Below are 21,337 nucleotides of genomic sequence, written 5' to 3' on the forward strand. Positions count from 1 at the left end.
ATCGTTAAGTAGAAAATGTTGTTAATGTGGAGAAAATCGTTGTGTGTGTTATTTCAGCCGTTGTGCACGCACGGGCAGTGAATATTTGATAGAAAAGTTATTTTCACACCGTTGATTGGTTCGTTGAGTCTGACTGAAATCTGATGTTATTGTGTACAACAGTAACCAGTTTATAACCTGAAATTCAGTGCCGTGTGCTGACAGAGCGATGAAAATGTGTACATACTGAATCCGACTAAAGGACACAGTGAAAAGGCGCTTGCCTCCTGCACAGGTGAAATGAGTTGAAGAGAACAGTAGACAAGTGTTGGTGAAAGGTGAAAGTGTTCTTTGGCAGTCTGGCATGCAACTGAAAGAATTTGAGTGGCGGTGAGCATTAATGCATCCAGGACAGATACAGAGACAGTCAGTCTGTGTTTGGAGTCTGGCGACGCTTTCATTCAGTTTCTGTTTGTTTTTCCTTTTTGTTTTATCCAACCGAAGACCTGAATTATGTAAGACAGATTTCTCTAATATGTCAAACGATATTTAAAGATTTAAATACACTTTCTTAATACACCGTCTTGGTCTTATTATGCACGATTCATTAGTATGTGTTACTCCAAAGAAAAACATACCTTTGTAATATTTCATAAAAATGAAACAAATTGCTGCACCCCGAAAGGACTTTCCTTTTCGGCTGACATCACCAAGGCCGGGTGGACAATTGGTTAATGTTAAAGGAATATTCTGGGTTTAATACAAGTTAAGCTCAATTCATAACCCATCTAAAACTATATTGTAAGTCATTTATAAGTTCTTAACTGTTCATACATGTAAAAAAAAAATATATATATATTTATATATATATATTTAGAAATAATAAAATGTAGAAATTCTTTGACATTTCAAAATATACATGAACTACAGCAAAACCAGTGTGATACATGTGAAGACATATTTTTTATCAACAGTTCTATGAAATCTTATCTAAATATAACATAATATACAATTTATATTAACATCTAATGTGAGAATTACTAGTAATTTAAATGAATTTCCTATTACTCATAACTGCTCAATACAACGTGATGGTCAAAAGTTATGAAACCAACATATTCATTATCAACTAAACTTCCTCAAAACAACTGTGCAACTCAAGTATACAACATTAATACTTCTTTACTATGTTTTAAAGTTAAATCTATTCTATTTACTCTTATGATCAGTTGAATGTTGATGTGTGTGTTTGCTGTAAGCTGGTTCTGCATCAGATGGCTGCTGAGTAAAAATGTGGACAATTTCCTCTTTCAAGCCCTATTTAGATTAATGTGTACATGAACAAAATCTTGCCACACACCCTTTAGACAGTAGTACCTTTGATTTAGTTTATTTGTTACGTTTGTTACATCCGGCATGTCTGTTTTGTACGTGTGTGTGTGTGTGTGTGTGCATGTTTGTAAACAAGATACAGTCCCGGAGACATAAAAGAGAGACAAAAAAGTGTGTGAGAGAGTTTGGGAAAGAGGCTAAATGTACGTGGTGTTTATAAGAAAAAATCGAATTCATAGATGTACAAACAAAATCTACATAATTATCATGTGTACAGCCACAACTGATGCCCAAATTGACCCGCAAAAGCAAAAGATGTAACATTTATTTTTAAATGATTAAATCTCTTAAACAATTTTATAAAAAAATCTGAAAAATGTATTATGTATATGTTGATAGTCTTGATAAAGTCACAAAGTTTGGTTCCAGTACTAAAAACGATGTGGTACATAAGAATTATTATCTACGTACCTCTCCCGGGTCAAAAATGACCCGAACGCAACAGGAGGGTTAAAGTAGAAGTATGTCAAATGAAAATATTTGTATGCCATAATCTTACAGAAGTTGTCTTTTCTGATGCATCTTGCCAGTCATACCAAGAAAAATACAAATAAAACATTACATTCAAAACTTACTCTAGAAAGCCTTCCATTTATTAATAAAATCACAAAAATCTTGTAAAAATCTACTTTGTGTGTCACAACTAGAATAGTTATAATCAAGGTCAGATATTATAAAGGCTTGGTGTAATAAAAGTGACAAAAAATCTTGAGACAAAAAAAAGAAAAAAAGAAAAATGCCAAATAATGAATTCCTATTTGTAAAATCTGAAAAGCAAATATATTTCTAAATATTCTATTTTTGGCCTATAGGCATACATATTGTTGCATAATATGTGAGATCTACTGTAGATCAGATTAATACAGGTAGTTTATGTTATTGAATTTATTATTTTGAAGTATTTAACATAAAAGGGTGACATTTTCACATTATTCGAAAAATATGCCCTCACAATGGTAAAAAAAAAATGACCCTGGATATTGAATCCAGAGGGCCAATATTGCCCCTTAATGGAAAAGTTCATTTCTGACACTGGTTATAATACATCACTTTTCACCAGAGCTCTGTTACAATACATATTTACACAAGCAGCATGATTCTCTGCACAAAGAGCTCCAACATTACAGATTTGTGTGTTTAGTGCTGCCAAATCAATCTATCATTATGTTTATGTATTTAAACCTCAGTATGTGCATCTGGGGATCTGCAGAGACACACAGACACAACTGAGAACACAAAATCATTTATTATGCTGGATTTAAGTGATGCGCTGTGTCAGTCTGTGATATTAGCTTTGCCATTTAATGGAAGAGCTGGGGGCTAAAGGACATGTAATGCGATTATCAATGTTGACTGTTCACATATTCATATATATGGTCATAGATGTTTAAGACCAGCAGCAAACATTTTTCAGCACTGAATAGAAGGGACGGATTTGAGCCGAATGGCACGCTTTGCATCAAAACCAGTGTCACCATAGAGATATGTTCTTCTTGGTTCTGTTTTGTTGGATCTGATCCTTGAATATCAATGATCCTTGAGGGTTTGAATAGAGAATAAATGTAAATGTCATCTAAACAGTGACATAGATCATGTGTTGGAACATTATAAACTCTGATTATTAATAATATGTTGGGAGATTATAAACTCTGATAATAGATAATGTCAAACTATAATCTCCCAACATATTATCTAGAATCAGAGTTTGTAATCTCACAAAATATTATCAGAATTTATAATCTCACAACATATTATCTATAATCTATCATATAGATAATATGTTGTGAGATTATAAACTCTGTTTATAGAGATGTTGTGAGATTATAAACTGATTATAGATTATAAATCATGAGATTATAAACTCTGATTATAGATAATATTTTGGGAGATTATGAACTCTGATTCTAGATAATATGTCATGAGATTATAAACTCTGATTATAGATAATATGTTGTGAGATTATAAACTCTGTTTATAGAGATGTTGTGAGATTATAAACTGATTATAGATTATAAATCATGAGATTATAAACTCTGATTATAGATAATATGTCGTGAGATTATAAACTCTGATTATAGAAAATATGTTGTGAGATTATAAACTCTGATTATAAAAAATTTGTTGTGAGATTATAAACTCTGATTATAGATAATATGTCGTGAGATTATAAACTCTGATTATAGATAATATGTTGTGAGATTATAAACTCTGATTATAGATAATATGTCGTGAGATTATAAACTCTGATTATAGATAATATGTTGTGAGATTATAAACTCTGATTATAGATAATATGTTGTGAGATTATAAACTCTGATTATAGATAATATGTCGTGAGATTATAAACTCTGATTATAGATAATATGTTGTGAGATTATAAACTCTGATTATAGATAATATGTCATGAGATTATAAACTCTGATTATAGATAATATGTTGTGAGATTATAAACTCTGATTATAGATAATATGTTGTGAGATTATAAACTCTGATTATAGATAATAGGTTGTGAGATTATAAACTCTGATTATAGATAATAGGTTGTGAGATTATAAACTCTGATTATTGATAATATGTCGTGAGATTATAAACTCTGATTATAGATAATATGTTGTGAGATTATAAACTCTGATTATTGATAATATGTCGTGAGATTATAAACTCTGATTATAGATAATATGTTGTGAGATTATAAACTCTGATTATAGATAATATGTCGTGAGATTATAAACTCTGATTATAGATAATATGTTGTGAGATTATAAACTCTGATTATAGATAATATGTTGTGAGATTATAAACTCTGATTATAGATAATATGTTGTGAGATTATAAACTCTGATTATAGATAATATGTTGTGAGATTATAAACTCTGATTATAGATAATATGTAGTGAGATTATAAACTCTGATTATAGATAATATGTTGTGAGATTATAAACTCTGATTATAGATAATATGTCGTGAGATTATAAACTCTGATTATAGATAATATGTTGTGAGATTATAAACTCTGATTATAGATAATATGTCGTGAGATTATAAACTCTGATTATAGATAATATGTCGTGAGATTATAAACTCTGATTATAGATAATATGTCGTGAGATTATAAACTCTGATTATAGATAATATGTTGTGAGATTATAAACTCTGATTATAGATAATATGTCGTGAGATTATAAACTCTGATTATAGATAATATGTTGTGAGATTATAAACTCTGATTATTGATAATATGTCGTGAGATTATAAACTCTGATTATAGATAATATGTTGTGAGATTATAAACTCTGATTATAGATAATATGTAGTGAGATTATAAACTCTGATTATAGATAATATGTCGTGAGATTATAAACTCTGATTATAGATAATATGTTGTGAGATTATAAACTCTGATTATAGATAATATGTCGTGAGATTATAAACTCTGATTATAGATAATATGTTGTGAGATTATAAACTCTGATTATAGATAATATGTTGTGAGATTATAAACTCTGATTATAGATAATATGTGGTGAGATTATAAACTCTGATTATAGATAATATGTTGTGAGATTATAAACTCGGATTATAGATAATATGTCGTGAGATTATAAACTCTGATTATAGATAATATGTCGTGAGATTATAAACTCTGATTATAGATAATATGTTGTGAGATTATAAACTCTGATTATTGATAATATGTCGTGAGATTATAAACTCTGATTATAGATAATATGTTGTGAGATTATAAACACTGATTATAGATAATATGTCGTGAGATTATAAACTCTGATTATAGATAATATGTCGTGAGATTATAAACTCTGATTATAGATAATATGTCGTGAGATTATAAACTCTGATTATAGATAATATGTCGTGAGATTATAAACTCTGATTATAGATAATATGTCGTGAGATTATAAACTCTGATTATAGATAATATGTCGTGAGATTATAAACTCTGATTATAGATAATATGTCGTGAGATTATAAACTCTGATTATAGATAATATGTCATGAGATTATAAACTCTGATTATAGATAATATGTTGTGAGATTATAAACTCTGATTATTGATAATATGTTGTGAGATTATAAACTCTGATTATAGATAATATGTCGTGAGATTATAAACTCTGATTATTGATAATATGTTGTGAGATTATAAACACTGATTATTGATAATATGTTGTGAGATTATAAACTCTGATTATAGATAATATGTCATGAGATTATAAACTCTGATTATAGATAATATGTTGTGAGATTATAAACTCTGATTATAGATAATATGTTGTGAGATTATAAACTCTGATTATTGATAATATGTGGTGAGATTATAAACTCTGATTATAGATAATATGTCATGAGATTATAAACTCTGATTATAGATAATATGTTGTGAGATTATAAACTCTGATTATTGATAATATGTCGTGAGATTATAAACTCTGATTATAGATAATATGTTGTGAGATTATAAACTCTGATTATAGATAATATGTTGTGAGATTATAAACTCTGATTATAGATAATATGTCGTGAGATTATAAACTCTGATTATAGATAATATGTTGTGAGATTATAAACTCTGATTATAGATAATATGTTGTGAGATTATAAACTCTGATTATAGATAATATGTCGTGAGATTATAAACTCTGATTATAGATAATATGTCGTGAGATTATAAACTCTGATTATAGATAATATGTTGTGAGATTATAAACTCTGATTATAGATAATATGTTGTGAGATTATAAACTCTGATTATAGATAATATGTTGTGAGATTATAAACTCTGATTATAGATAATATGTTGTGAGATTATAAACTCTGATTATAGATAATATGTTGTGAGATTATAAACTCTGATTATAGATAATATGTCGTGAGATTATAAACTCTGATTATAGATAATATGTCGTGAGATTATAAACTCTGATTATAGATAATATGTTGTGAGATTATAAACTCTGATTATTGATAATATGTTGTGAGATTATAAACTCTGATTATAGATAATATGTTGTGAGATTATAAACTCTGATTATAGATAATATGTTGTGAGATTATAAACTCTGATTATAGATAATATGTTGTGAGATTATAAACTCTGATTATAGATAATATGTTGTGAGATTATAAACTCTGATTATTGATAATATGTTGTGAGATTATAAACTCTGATTATAGATAATATGTTGTGAGATTATAAACTCTGATTATAGATAATATGTTGTGAGATTATAAACTCTGATTATTGATAATATGTCGTGAGATTATAAACTCTGAATTGGAGGGGAGAGGGTGTGCTTAATTGTCATGCACATAATGTCACAATGCCAATAAATCTCAATGGTCCTAAATGTTGACATATCTTTAAGTAAAAATTATTTTGATTTTGGGGTGTGATATTACCTGAACATGTTCTTGACAGATTCAGTGAGACCTAGACAGAGAAGGAGGGGGGCTTGTGAGGACAAATGGGTAGAAAGAGAGAGAGGGAAAATGAGGGAATGAGGCATGATGGAGGAAGAAAAAGATGTAGAGCAGGCTATCCATGCTTCCCTGCAGCTGTGTGTCAAAGAGCATCTGTCAAAGTTAGTGGGTCACTTTCCTTTCCTATTTTCCTCCCTCACACACTGTCTTTCCTTTTTTTCTTTTGGTTCTAAAGAGAAGGCTGCCTTCATTTCTGTCCTTTCTCTCTTTCACTAATAATAACAAATGAGGAGAAAACTTAGAGAGAATTAGGACCAGATGATTTGGAACAAAAGATAGAGAGAATGTGAGAGTTAAAAAATCACAGGGGGAAGCATAAAGAAATAAAGTAATAGAGACGTGCAATGTAGGAGTAGAGGATTGAGAGAAGAAAGTGAAGAGTTTAAGAAAGAATGAAGGAAAGAGTGAAAGAAAGAAGGAAATAATAAAGGAAGGATGGAAAAAGGAGTAAAGAAAGAAGTAGGAAGAGGGAAAAAGAAGGAAGGAAGAAAAGAAAGAATAAAGGAGGGCAAGGAGGAGTAAAGAAAGAAGGAAAGAGGGAAAGAAGGAAGTACAGAAATAATAAAGGAAGGAAATAAGAAGGAAGGAGTAAAGAAAGAAGGAAATAGGAAGGTTGGAAGAAAGTAAAGACATAAGGAATGAGGGAAAGAAACAATAAAAAGGAATGAAGGAATAAAGAAAGAAGTAGGAAGGAAAGAGTAAAAAAAAAAGGGAGGAAGTAGGACGGAAGTAGGAAGAAGGGAGGGAAAGAAAATGTGGAAGGAAGGGAAGGAAGGAGTTAAGAAAGAAGTAGGAAAGAAGGTAGGAAGGAGAGAAAGAAAGAAGGAAAGAGTAAAGGAAGACGGAAGTAAGAAGAAAGGAGGAAAAGAAAGAAGGAGGGAGGGGAAAAGGAAGGAGTAAAGAAAGAAAAAAGTAGGAAGGAAGGAGGAAAGGAAAGACATAAGGAATGAGGGAAAGAAAGAATGGAGTAAAGAAAGAAGTAGGAAGGAAAGAGGAAAACAAAGGAAGTAGAAAGGAGGGAGGGAAAGAAAGAAAGGTGAAAGGAAGGAGGGAACAAATGAGTTAAGAAGTAGAAAGGAAAGGGGAAAGGAAGTAGTAAGGAATGACTACAAGGAAGTAGGAATGAAGGAGGAAAAGAAAGACACAAGGAATGAGGGCAAGAAAGAATGAAGGAGGCAATTAAGGAGTAGAAAGAAAGAAGTAGGAAGGAAAGAGGGGAAGAAAGTAGGAAGGAAGGAGGGAAAGAAAGAAGGTAGAAAGAAAGAAAGGAAAGATAGAAAGAAAGAAACAAAGAAGAAAAAAAAAGAACAGCAAGAGGAAAATGAGAATCTCATGAACTGAAGCGTGTTTGAGGAATATCATTTTCCTTGTTTGGCAGTTTTGGGTTTCTCTGGCTTATTTTTTGAACATTCTCATCCGGAGAAAATGTAAACAAATAGAATCCTTTGCTTACAAAAGCTGAGTGGAGAGAACCATGTGTCCGTTCTTGTTTTCCGATACTCTGTTTCTACTGTCAGCATGGGCGCAGTAAGGGTCATACGCAGGGTATGAAATGAACTTTTTTTTGTGGCTGGTGAATGCACAATAGTAGAAATGAACATATATAGAGATACTGTATTAGGGTTGGGCGATACGTAAAAAATATTTTAGCGATAATTGCCTTAAAAAATACATCGTCAATCCCCCTGCCAAGGGTCGGTGAATTTTTTTGCTTTATTGATTTTGGTTTAAAAATTAAATTCATTTATTGAAACACGAAAAACATAAACAAAAGACATTTCCAAATTCAAATTGCACTTTAAAGGTGCTATATGTAAGATTGACAACAAGCGTTTGAAATGGGTACTGCAGTCCAAATTCAAAATATTGGAGAGTTGTCTGTCCCGCCACAGACTCGAAGCTCATGTGGGTTGCCAGAATGTTTTAAAGGATTTCTGGGCTTTAAGCTGTCTCCATCTTCCAAAGGCATCTCCAATATTTATCTTCGTTTTACTACGCCTCTGGTCATGGTGGTTTTTAGACGGATGGCGAGGCTTTGTATGTCGGGTGGAATCTGTTATCTCTGATCCAGTTCGTTTGCTGGCTTCCATGGCTGCAGCACGCAGTGTTGTTTGCCTGCAAACTTATTCAAATCTGGCAACCCGGCTGTGTTGAAATACTATTGGTGAGTGGGCAGTGGGCGGGATCACACAGGATAAAACATAAATAGAAATTCCGTCCCGGAATGGAAACTTCAAAGTAGAATATACTGGCTGCAGCATTGTTATCAGAGAAGCCGGTATTTCAATTTAGCATGTTTCCTAATTCTCTAATGACATATTATGGTCATTTTATGATTTAGTACAGTAAGTATATTACATATAGCACCTTTAAATGAAATGAAAAAAGCAATAAAATAACGAAGTGATCAAAAAATCTTATTTAACCACCTCCCCAAATCCAAACATTTACCATCTCCAACGACTCCATTTGAATTTCGTAGGAATCTGCAATGCATGCCAACCGCGAGGAAATAAAGCGCATTAAACTCACATCACCTCCCGATATGATTGAAGATAATTTGCAGCATTCTCATAGTTGACATTATTCTTGCAAACAGTTTTCAGATGAATGAAACAGAGAAAAAAGAGTGAAAACTCTTTACATGCACTTGCTCCACATGACAGGCTTGTGCTGCACGCCTCTGAACAAACAGCGAATCAGACACGAGCATTGACGGCTTTTCTTTTGTCTGTTCTTAAAAATATAATAAAGTGTGTTTCTTCAAGCACGTGTCTTTGTGACTAATAGCATTTCTTGTCATGTGTCACTCCGAGACAGGTCGCCCGCCTGTTGCAAAATTACCCACGCATGAAATACATTTGGACGAGGAGCTTGCGAACTGGATGTAGCCTTGTTGTATTTGGCGGGTGGCGGGTGGCGGGTGCTAGTTTCACACCCTGGCCACTGTTTAATATATTTGGCGACTTCTCAGATCCATTGTTTTGCCCATTTGTCTTTGAATCTTTGATTACATCATCAAATCGCCCAGCCCTATACTGTATATATGAGACCATAATATTATTATCATAATGGTAAATTTGTAGCATACACATAGAGGCCGTTTCCACACGACGGACGGAGAAGAAAGAGTGAAAATCTTTACAGGCGCGAGTTCCGTGAGAAGCGCTCTCGCTGTACTTTGTTCAATAACGAGTCTGTGTGTCTAAAGGCATTTCTTTTCATCTGTCACTCTGAGACGTCTTACGGATCAACTGCTACAGTGGCAGGCAGATTACCAAAATTACCCGCCACTGCACAAAAAGTATCTGCGATGGGTGCTAATTTCATACCCTTGTTATATGGATTGACATCACTCAGAACACATAATCCTTAGTAGAGTAATAGTAATAGTAATGCTTGCCTAAGCAAACACAACTAATAAGATCACCAACAAAACAATCAGCTGAATGACTCATTAGTGTGAACAATAAACTTTACTGCACATAGAAACACAAGAGTAAATATCCACACATACAATTAGAACATATTCTCATGGTTGCACGCAAACAATGCATATTTACCCATGCACACATGCACCCAAACACATATCCTTTGTTAATCCTCATAATTCGGCAAAAGGACACAGATGAAAGTCCATCGTGTCTGTTTCCAAAGCACTGGCCACTTCTAATCAATGTTACAGTCAAACAAACACATATACTCCATGCTTTCATGGTTCAAAGGTAGTTTAATGTCTGCACAGTATGTCTGGGGTCTAAGGACACTGGTTCAATATTTGACGCTCATGTGTGCGTGTGTATTTGTGTGTCTTTGGTGAGTCCGTCTTGGCTGAGGTTCAGTGAATCTACGGCCCCCTGCTTCCAATGAGGAAGCTGCCCATTAACAAACCAAGCAAATGAGTGTTTACCCATATTCTGTAGAAGTACACAGGGTCGGGTTTAAATAAGGCCTCCTTGACTCCCGCTGGCTGCAGTCTGCTTCAACCCTTTACAAGACGTATGTTTTCTACAGGTTATGTTTGTTTTTTGGTAGCTTTAAAGCAAATTACTGATTTTTCTGCAAAGTTCCTGTGGAAGTATGCTTTCGGAACTTCAGAACAATGCCAAGAGTTCCATTTCAAAATAGAGTTTTCTAAAACAGCCAGGTTCTTACGGATAAAAAAATAATGCAGAAAACATGAGGTGGATAACTGTGTGTGTGTGTGTGTGTGTGTGTGTGTGTGTTTAGGGGCTTCTGGAGCCATGTATGAAGGATTAAACATTCCAGTGACTATTAGGAATGGATTATCTTACTTTTCCAAGGAAAAAAGAACCCACAAAGGAAGCAAGAGGCAATTTACTTAAATAGGGTACAAAATATGGCCTCAAACTGGCAGTGAAACCTGGTGCTTAACCTTTAGAAAATGTTGATCGTGAAGCTTAGGAGGTCAATGTAAATATTATATGAGCTGTTTTACATACTGTTATTCTACATACATGGTTTAGGGTTTTCCAAAATCCCTAAACTAGAACCAAAATTCTCAGTTGTAACTCATCCTAGAGCTTTCAAGCTTCATCCATCAAACTCAGCACAGACCTTCAGACTGTTCTGACTATGTCTTTTCTAACTGATTGGAATTACAGTTTTCTCATAGTGGACAATTAAAAATTACCAAAATCTCATAGACTTACAATAGCCACTTTTTCACTATAGGGCCAGGGTGAGCAAGGGTTATCAACTGGCCAGCCAGAGCCAATAGCCTCGGACCTCGCACCGCAAAACCAAAATCGATCTGCATTCCCACCATCGGGCCAATAATTCCACAGCGTTGCCCAAAAACCCACCCTTAAAATGCCGCTGCGTTGCCAACGTCACACACCCATTTCACATGCAAGAGGGAAGCTCAAGCTGTGGTATCTCGTTATCTAGAATATCAAATTTATATTGAATGTAAACAGCAAGATAAGTTAGCATTGACAACTCACTGACTGTAACTGCCTTGGTGTCCTGAGTGGTCTCTCCACTAACAGCGGGACGATGTCCCATCACACCGTCTATAAACGTTCATGACTTTATCACTAGGGTTGCCAACTGTCCCGTATTAGCCATTAGCCAAAATACACAGATGAGCCAAAACATTATGACTGTTGCCTAATATGCTGTTGGTCCTCTGCATGCTGCCAAAACAGCACCGACCCGCCGAGGCATGAACTCTACAAGACCCCTGAAGGTGTACTGTGTTATCTGGCACCAAGACATTAGCAGCAGATCATACAAGTCCTTTAAGATGCGAAGTGGAGCTGTCGTGGATCAGACCTGTTGGTCCAGCACATCCCACAGATGCTCAATCGGATTGAGATCTGGGGAATTTGGAGGCCAGGACAACACCTTGAACTCCTCATCATGTTCCTCAAACCATTCCCGAACATTGTGTGCAGTGTGGCAGGGCACATTATCCGGCTGAAAGAGGCCACTGCCATCAGGGAGTACCATTGCCATGAAAGGGTGTACCTGGTCTGCAATGATGTTTAGGTAGGTGGCACATGTCACCTACGTCCACATGAATGGCCAGACCCAGGGTTTACCAGCAGAACATTGCCCAGAGCATCACACTCCCTCCACCAGCTTGTCGTCTTTCCACAGTGCATCCTGGTGCCATCACTTCCTCAAGTAAACGTTACACATGTACACGGCCGTCCACATGATGAAAAACAAAACAGGACTCATCGGACCAGGGACCTTCTTCCACCGCTCATTGTAGGCGCTTTTGACGGTGGACAGGGGTCATCATGGGTACTCTGACCAGTCTGCAGCTACGCAACCCCATACGCAGCAGGGTGCACTGTGTGTTGTGACACATTCATGCCGTAACCATCATTAAAATTTTCTGTGACTTGTGCCACAGTAGACCTTCCATCGGTTCGGACCAGATGGGACATCATTCGTTGCCCTCGAGCATCGATGAGCCTTGGGCGCCCAACACCCTGTCGTCAGTTTGTAGTTTGTCCCTCCTCGGACCACTGTCGGTAGGTACTCACCACTGCTGACCAGGAGCACTCAACAAAACTTGCCGTTTCAGAGATGCTCTGACCCAGTCGTTTGGCCATAACAATTTGGCCCTTGTCAAAGTCACTCAGGTCTTTACTCCTGCCCATTTCTCCTGCATTCAACACGTTGACTACGAGAACTGATTGTTCACGTACCATCTAATCTACCCAGACCTTGACATGTTAGGAGTTGATCAACGTTATTCGCTTCACCTGTGTGATATGGTCATAATGTTTTGGCTCATCAGTGTATATAATTAAAACACATATCTAGAGACCCCAATATCATAGAGACTTTGTGGTGGGCACAAGTAATCAAACACACTAGCAACCACCTAAACACCCTAGTAACTGCATAGCAATGTGCTAAAAACTATTCTGAACACCTAGCAACCACCCACAACACTGTGATGGTACATTTTGAATGTGCAAGCACCACTCATGTTTTCTTCAGAAAATGTTATTAAATATTAATCACATCTCTCTTTCTCTCTTCAGCATGGGTTGGAGCGCTGGCAATGGGGATGATATTTTTCTGCTCTCCTGTGGTCAGTATGTTCACTGATCATTTTGGCTGCAGGAAGACGGCTGTCTGCGGAGCATTTGTGGCCTTCATTGGTCTTCTCACCAGTTCCTTTGCAACGTAAATACCTTTTATTTCTTTGTTTCTTTATTTGTCCAGTTCATCAGGGATGTCCACAGGTGTGATTAGTGTCCTGTGCTTAAAGAGATAGGTTACCCAATGTCATCGTTTACTCCTCCTCATGTGACTTGAAAAATTATTGTTTTAACCCTGTCCCAGAAAATGTTAAATTTATTTACTTTGATAAAACATGTTTTGTGTCAACACGTTTACGTTCAAAATGTTTTGGAGTTGAATGTTACAGGACAAATATCATTGCAAAAAAGTCTAAAAATTGACTTAGCTAGCAAAATCTTTAGCACCACACCATGGTGCGTTACACACTAAACAGAATTAAATCAAACAAATAATGTATTGACTACATTCAGTGTCCTATTAATTACTGTTTATCAGTATTAAATCATTGGGACACACACAAAATACACACAAATGCATCGTTTCATGTATTGGGATATTTGGTTGCATGAACAGGTCTTCCTTTACCTTATATCTTAAATTTCAGAACTGCTTTTGCCTCATATATTTGGTAGAGCATCCAGGGTTTGAGATCTACAAAAAGATATTTATCTTTAACATATTAAATCACATATTCTTTCATATGTTCTGTGCATAATCTGCCCTAGAAAGGCTCTATGACGAGCCACATGTTGCTAAACTTAATTTAAAAGTTATGTTAGTGGGTTTACATGTCATACTCATCACCAACACATAAACAGACCAAAACAATGCAATCCTTGTATATATTTGTGTGTGTTTATGTTTATGTTATAGTGGGTGCATCGGTCTCCCTTTACTGCTGGACATGTCTGAGATTCCGTTAACTGTCAAGATGTATAAAGTAGTGTTAAAGATGTGTAAACATGCTGTGCACAGATGAACAGTGTATGCGTCACAGGTTGCAGTGTGCTCGGAAAACTGAGCAATGCAGGAACAAATACACAGCAGAATGAGAGAATGCAGGTTAAAGGGGTCATAACACGAGGAATAAAATGTTTCTTGATGTTTTGACATATAAGAGGTCATTGTACTATAAAAACATAATGTAAGTTTCAGAACTCAAAACTTCCTCCTCACTGCAAAAAGCGACTCATTCTCTACCTCCTCAACATTGTGATGTCACACTGTGGTATAAATTTGCTTCTGACCGCCTCTACAACAACACATCAATGCCAACTTTACCTTTAATCACTTTTGTAGTCTGCCCAGCAGCGGTGACCAGTGAGATGGCAAGTAGAGACAGTAGGTCAGTCAAGAACAGAGAGCCAATCATAACTGTGGGCGTGTACTGTCAAGTCTTAAAAGAAAAGCAGCACCAAAATGGAGCGTTTCTTACAGAGGGTCAGAAAAAGGGTGGGAAATGATCATGTTTTACAAATATATGACTGTTTTTGTGCAAATAAACTTTACTAATATTATAAGTGAACCTCAAAGAACATATTAAAATAATAAAAAATAGGCATGTCATGACACCTTTAAGGCAAGAAATTACTTATATATATATACACTGTACTGTATATATAAGGGGCCATCATACTTTTTTATCATTATATTTTTTTTCCCTGGGGTCCACTTAAAATTAATGATGACTCTTTTCCACACTTTCTCTGATCTTAGAATTAAACAGGCTGTTTTTTTTCTATTGTGCCTTTGTGTGAAATGAGTAATAAACAGGCTGCGGGTTTCTTGACGAGTCTAGGATAATTGCTGCTGCCCCATTTTTCAATAAAAGCCTCTTTGCAAAGCTGCATGACATTGTGACATATTCATAAAACAATCAGTGCTGAAATGTGCCACTCAAACTGCTAAGATTAGACTGAAATAATCTGTTTGTTTGTTTTTTTTCTCCCCAATTTGGAATGCCCAATTCCCAATGTACACTCACCTCAATCCGGGTGGTGGAGGATGAATCTCAGTTGCCTCCGCGTCTGAGACCATCAATCCGCGAAACATAGCGCGTGTGGAGGCTTCACGCTATTCTCCGTGGCATCTATGCACAACTCACCACGCACCCCACCGGGAGCAAAAACCACATTATAGCGACCACGAGGAGGTTACCCCATGTGACTCTACCCTCCCTAGCAACCGGGCCAATTTGGTTGCTTAGGAGACCTGGCTGGAGTCACTCAGCACGCCCTGGATTCAAACTCGCAACTCCAGGTGTGGTAATCAGCGTATTTACTCGCTGAGCTACCCAGGCCCCAATAATCAGGGATCTTAAAATAAACCTAAATAAAATAAAAATCTTAAAATAAAAAGAGATCTGTTAAACTTCAGTCGCTTATTTCTAAAATTGGGATTCTTCAGAAGGATCTGCAGGGCTGTAGGTGCTAAACACAGCACAAGGCATGGTGCTTTTCCCCACATTTCACACTTATTATTAGTTTAAGCCTGGTCTCATTTAAAAAATGCGACTGTGGTAGCATTTTTACATTCGTATCATGTATCGCGGCAGTTCCGAGTTAAAACGTCTTAAATGTTCTCCCAAACAGATGCGGTTAAGGTTAATACTCTATTGAGTTTTAAATCAACAAAACTGACCTCCCTACCCTTAACCTTAAACCTAAACCGAAACCTAACCGATAGTGTCATAAAAAGTAAATATGACATGAAAAACACAATTGCTGAAGCAACCACGTCATTTTGTGGTGCTTCTATTACATTTTCGGCTCACATGTTGACTCATGCGCTCTTCAGGACTCGTACCCCAGTCCTTTGCATCGCAAGTGCAACGCTCTATCAGTTGAGCTGCCGTGCAATTTAATCGCACTTGATCAAACTTGTAAATGTTGTTGGTTATGTAATGCAAACGTTAAACTGTATCGCCTTACAAGTCATGCACTTTATTAAAAGTGTTTAGATGTCATAAGATAGCGCTGTGTGAGGAACCGGGCAAAATGTATATTTTTATAAACTAATAATCTGCCGTTTTACTGAAACCAACATAAAAGTTGTAAGACAATGTGAATGTATTTTTACACTTAAGATATAAACCACATCATGGGAATTCCACATAAAACAAAACACTGTAACAATTTTACAAACATACATCCGAATATTTTGTGTGTGTGTGTGTGTGTGTGTGTGTGTGCATGCGTTAATGCGTGTGTGGTGCAATGGAGGAGTTGGGTGGAACAAAGTTCATTGCAGGCACATCGCAGGGGGAGAGAGAGAGTTAATAGTGAAACATCCAGAGGACAAGTGGGAAGTCCCAAAGGGATCAGAGAACAGGTACCTAGATCCTCTGCACTACACACATCCTCGACATTCCCATCTTGACTGTCGGCTCTTCGAGTGGAGACTCCAATCACCTGCTCGTCTTTGCGTTGCAGCGTGATCAATTGAACGCCTCCCTCACCAGTCAGCGGCATCTGCCACTAAACTATACTAGTGAATTACCACCAGACAAAAGATCTCTTTAAAGATTTAATTTTAAATAATAATGAAAATGTTAATCATGTAGCTCAGTGAATGTCAAACAAACGGTCTGTTAAATTAAACAAATATTAAACACCATTACAGCATCAAACAACTGAAGTTAAACTCGTGGTTGTGTGTGTGCAGGGTGTAGGTGTATGTGGCTGTAAGGGAGAGAGATCAGGCTCTCTGGAGGACTGTGTGCTGGGTCAGTACAGTAGGTTGCATGTACCCTGCAGTGTGTGATGCACTGTTTTGGAGAGCCACAAATGAGGGGTTGGCAGGCTAGAGCACCAAAGCAGTCACCTTTAGCTTTAGACACTTAGTTCCGTCGCAGCTCTGTTGCAAAGCAATTCGGTGGGTCAGCAGACTCTTTGTAGTACCCCGTTACTCACGCCACTCCACATTACCAACTAGAGTTATTCGTTTAACGGCAAACACTTTTATTGCGGAGCGCTTTTTATTAGTCCCTTCACCGTTTGTTCTCTCTCCTCCATTCACATTCCTTTTCTCACAGCACAAGTACACAAAGGCAACTTTTTCTCCTTGACCATCTCTGCGCCATTCTGTTTCACTCCACACTTGCCACACCTGTAACGTGATTCTATGAGACCAGGTTGTTTTGCAGTAGTTTAGGTTGAATAAATGCATTTTTCAGGCTGGGGAGGAAGTTCTGAGTTCTGAAAGTTACAGTATGTTTTCATAGTGCAATTAACTGTTTTATTTCAAAAGATCAAGGGAAATCAGACTTCCAATGATATGACCTTGCTGATTATGTAAAGAGTGTGATTATATAAAATGTTATAGAAACACTTTTTTTTTCTTCAGAAGAATGCTGGCGAACAGTGCCAACGCACACAGTGCACAGTAGGACACACTGCTGCATGGCAGAACATTTCTGAAATCATTGCATTCTTTCTCTTCCCAAACTTTTCTTCATTCTCTTCCTCTTTTTATTGCCTGCTTTCTCCAAATGCCCCACACAGTGCCCCCTCAGCTCGCTCGCTCGCTTTCTCACATCCATGTGCAGTTGGATAAAGTGCTGGTTTTGTTCCAAGCTGAAAAAGCTCTTTCTGTTGTTAGAAAAGGCTGGAAAAAGTTTGGCCTGGTCCTGCTGTGTTTAGAGCCCTGAATCACTCAAACACAAAACACAAGTGCACACACGCACACACACTCTTTCCCTTCCTTCCGCAGGCTTTGAACACTAAATGTCTCCTGCAGCAATCTGGGTTCTCTGTTCCATCTTGCAGAGACCCACAGTCCATCATCATTTACACAAGGACTGTTCATTAACTAAATAATGTCTCCTAGTAGGAGACAATTTTTTTTTGTACCATGTACACACCATTAGTTCTCACAGGTCATATGGCTGTGAGCTTAATAAGGAGAGAAAAATAGATTGAAGACCTTATGGATTGATTGCCCATCAGTGAAGAATATTCAGAGTGAGGTTATTTATTTTGCATTGTAAACCCTGCTGACCCCCTCCCACCACCAAGACAAGCCTGACCGCTGGGGGACCAGCTTAGACCAGCAAACTTTAATCTGTGTTTCTCAGCAGTGAAATACAGTAACAAATTAATCAGATTTAGATGATTGATTTTTCACTTGTTTTGCCACTGCTAATTTGTCATTTAAATGCACAATGTTATTTATCACAGAAAATAATTTTGAGTCATCCTTCAGTAAAAAAAAAAAAAAAAAGAGATGTATATATTTGAACTAATATAAATATAGTATATATCTGAAATACATGTATATAGGAATATATATAAATAGATACAAATAAAACATCAAAATATATCAAAAACATATTTTACTGTAAAACATTGTTTATCAAAAATAGATATGTTTGAATAAATATAAATAGATAAACAAATAACAAATAACAAATAAATAGACAAATAAAAATATTAAAAACATATCAAAATATATCAAAAACATATGATTTGCTTTTCTGTAAATAAATTAGTGAAAAATATATCAAATATATATTTAAACACATTTAAATAAATACAATATATATATATATATATATATATATATATATATATATATATATATATATATATATATATATATATAAATACAAATATATAGAAAACATAATGTTTTATTTCTGTAAAAAATATTATATCAACATATATACAATATGTATTGAATAAATATAAATAGATACAAAATAAATAAAAATATATCAAAACATATCAAAATACAGTTGTGGCCAAAAATATTGGCACTCTTGTTAAATATGAGCAAAGAAAGCTGTGAAAAATATGTCTTTATTGTTTATCCTTTTGATCTTTCATTCAAAATATTCACAAAAATCAAACCTTTAATGGATATCAAACAGCTGCAAAGAAAACACAAGTTTTATCAAAAAACAAATATTTTTGTCAAATATATGTGTGGCACAATTATTGGCACCCTTTTATTCAATACATTGTGCAACCTCCCTTTGCCGAGATAACAGCTCTGAGTCTTCTCCTATAATGCCTAATGAGGTTGGAGAACACCTGGCAAGGGATCTGAGACCATTCCTCCATACAGAATCTCTCCAGATCCTTCATATTCAGAGGTCCTTCACGCTGGTGGACTCTCCTCTTCAGTTCACCACACAGGTTTCCTATGGGGTTCAGGTCAGGGGACTGGGATGGCCATGGCATAACCTTGATTTTGTGGTTAGTGAACCATTTTTTGTGTTGATTTTGATGTTTGTTTTGGATCATTGTCCTGCTGGAAGATTCAACCACAGCCCATTTAAGCTTTCTGGCAGAGGCAGCCAGGTTTTGATTTTTTATCTGTTGATATTTGATAGAGTCCATGATGCCATGTATCCAACCAAGATGTCCAGGACCTCTAGCAGAAAAACAGCCCCACAACATTAAAGATCCACCACCATATTTAACCGTGGGCATGGGGTACTTTTCCATATGGCCACCTCTCTGTGAGCGCCAAACCCATCTCTGGTGCTTGCTGCCAAAAAGCTCTTTTTTTGTTTCATCTGACCATAGACCCCAGTCCCATTTGAAGTTCCAGTCGTGTCTGGCAAACTGAAGATGCTTGAGTTTGCTGTTGGATGAGAGCAGAGGCTTTCTTCTTGAAACCCTCCCAAACAACTTGTGGTGATGTAGGTGATGTCTGATTGTAGTTTTGGAGACTTTCTGACCCCAAGACCCAACTAATTTCTGCAATTTTGCAGCTGTGATCCTTGGAGAATCTTTGGCCCCTGGGACTATCCTCCTCACCGTGCGTGGAGACAATATAGACACACATCCTCTTCCAGGCCGATTCTTAACATCTCCAGATGATTGGAACTTCTTAAATATTTTTCACAGCCTTCTTTGCTCATATTTACCAAGGGTGCCAATATTTTTGGCCACAACTGTATATCAAACATTATTTGCTCTTTTTATTTAACAAATATTAAATATAAAAAATATATAAAACATATACTTGAACAAATATAAATAGATACAAATAAAAATATATCAAAACAAATTATTTGCTTTTTTTCTGTACAAATAATCATAAAAATAATATATATATATATATATATATATATATATATATATATATATAGTGTGTGTGTGTGTGTGTGTGTGTGTGTGTGTGTGTGTGTATGTATTGAATAAATATAAGTAAAAAAATACAAATATGTCAAAACATTTCATAAATAATTGACATTATACCACAAATGTTGCCTATAAAGCTAACTGTAACTACTAAGCTACACCACAACAGACAGTTCCTTTCATAATGTTTTTCCCTTTGTATATAAAAAAAAATACTCATTCTTTACCTGTATCTCTCTTTCACTTTCTCCTCAGCACGCTGGGTCTTAGATACTTCACATATGGAATACTGTTTGGCTGCGGCTCGTCGTTTGCGTTTCAGCCTTCTCTGGTGATCCTGGGGCATTATTTCCGGCAAAAACTGGGACTTGCCAATGGTGTGGTGACGGCGGGCAGCAGCCTCTTCTCTATGGGGCTTCCTGTGCTGCTCAAGAAAGTGGTGGAACCTCTGGGCCTCGCTAGAACCTTCCAGATTCTCAGTATCTTCATGCTGGTCCAGTCGGTGCTCGCCCTCACCTTCCGCCCTCTCATGCCCAGCGGAATGTGCCCTATGCCAGGCATGGGAATGGAAGAAGGTCCCCCATCTGGCCTGGATTCGGCGAGCAGGTGGCAGAGGGGCCTGGTGAAAGTGAGGAAGTACTTTAATGTTCGTGTGTTCAGTGTGTTGACCTATCGGGTGTGGGCGTTTGGCGTCGCCACGGCAGTGCTGGGATATTTCGTGCCATACGTACACCTGGTGAGTTGTGAATTGAGATTGTGGGTTACAGGATTAGATTACCCAAAAATATTTAAGTTCTGTCATTATT

At 36.1% G+C, this 21,337-nt stretch overlaps 1 protein-coding gene across 2 annotated transcripts in view; it reads left to right on the top strand.

Moving 5' to 3' along the window:
- Positions 1 to 21,337, top strand: part of slc16a2 (solute carrier family 16 member 2) — a 56,219-nt gene that overhangs the window by 13,351 nt on the left and 21,531 nt on the right. For both annotated transcript variants that reach the window (XM_051650544.1, XM_051650545.1), the window contains 2 exons: positions 13,398 to 13,542; positions 20,787 to 21,267. In XM_051650544.1, coding sequence (XP_051506504.1) covers positions 13,398 to 13,542; positions 20,787 to 21,267 — 626 coding nt within the window. The remainder of the gene's footprint in view (positions 1 to 13,397; positions 13,543 to 20,786; positions 21,268 to 21,337) is intronic.

The sequence above is a fragment of the Myxocyprinus asiaticus genome, chromosome 22 (assembly GCF_019703515.2).
Source record: "Myxocyprinus asiaticus isolate MX2 ecotype Aquarium Trade chromosome 22, UBuf_Myxa_2, whole genome shotgun sequence".
Taxonomy (NCBI): domain Eukaryota; kingdom Metazoa; phylum Chordata; class Actinopteri; order Cypriniformes; family Catostomidae; genus Myxocyprinus; species Myxocyprinus asiaticus.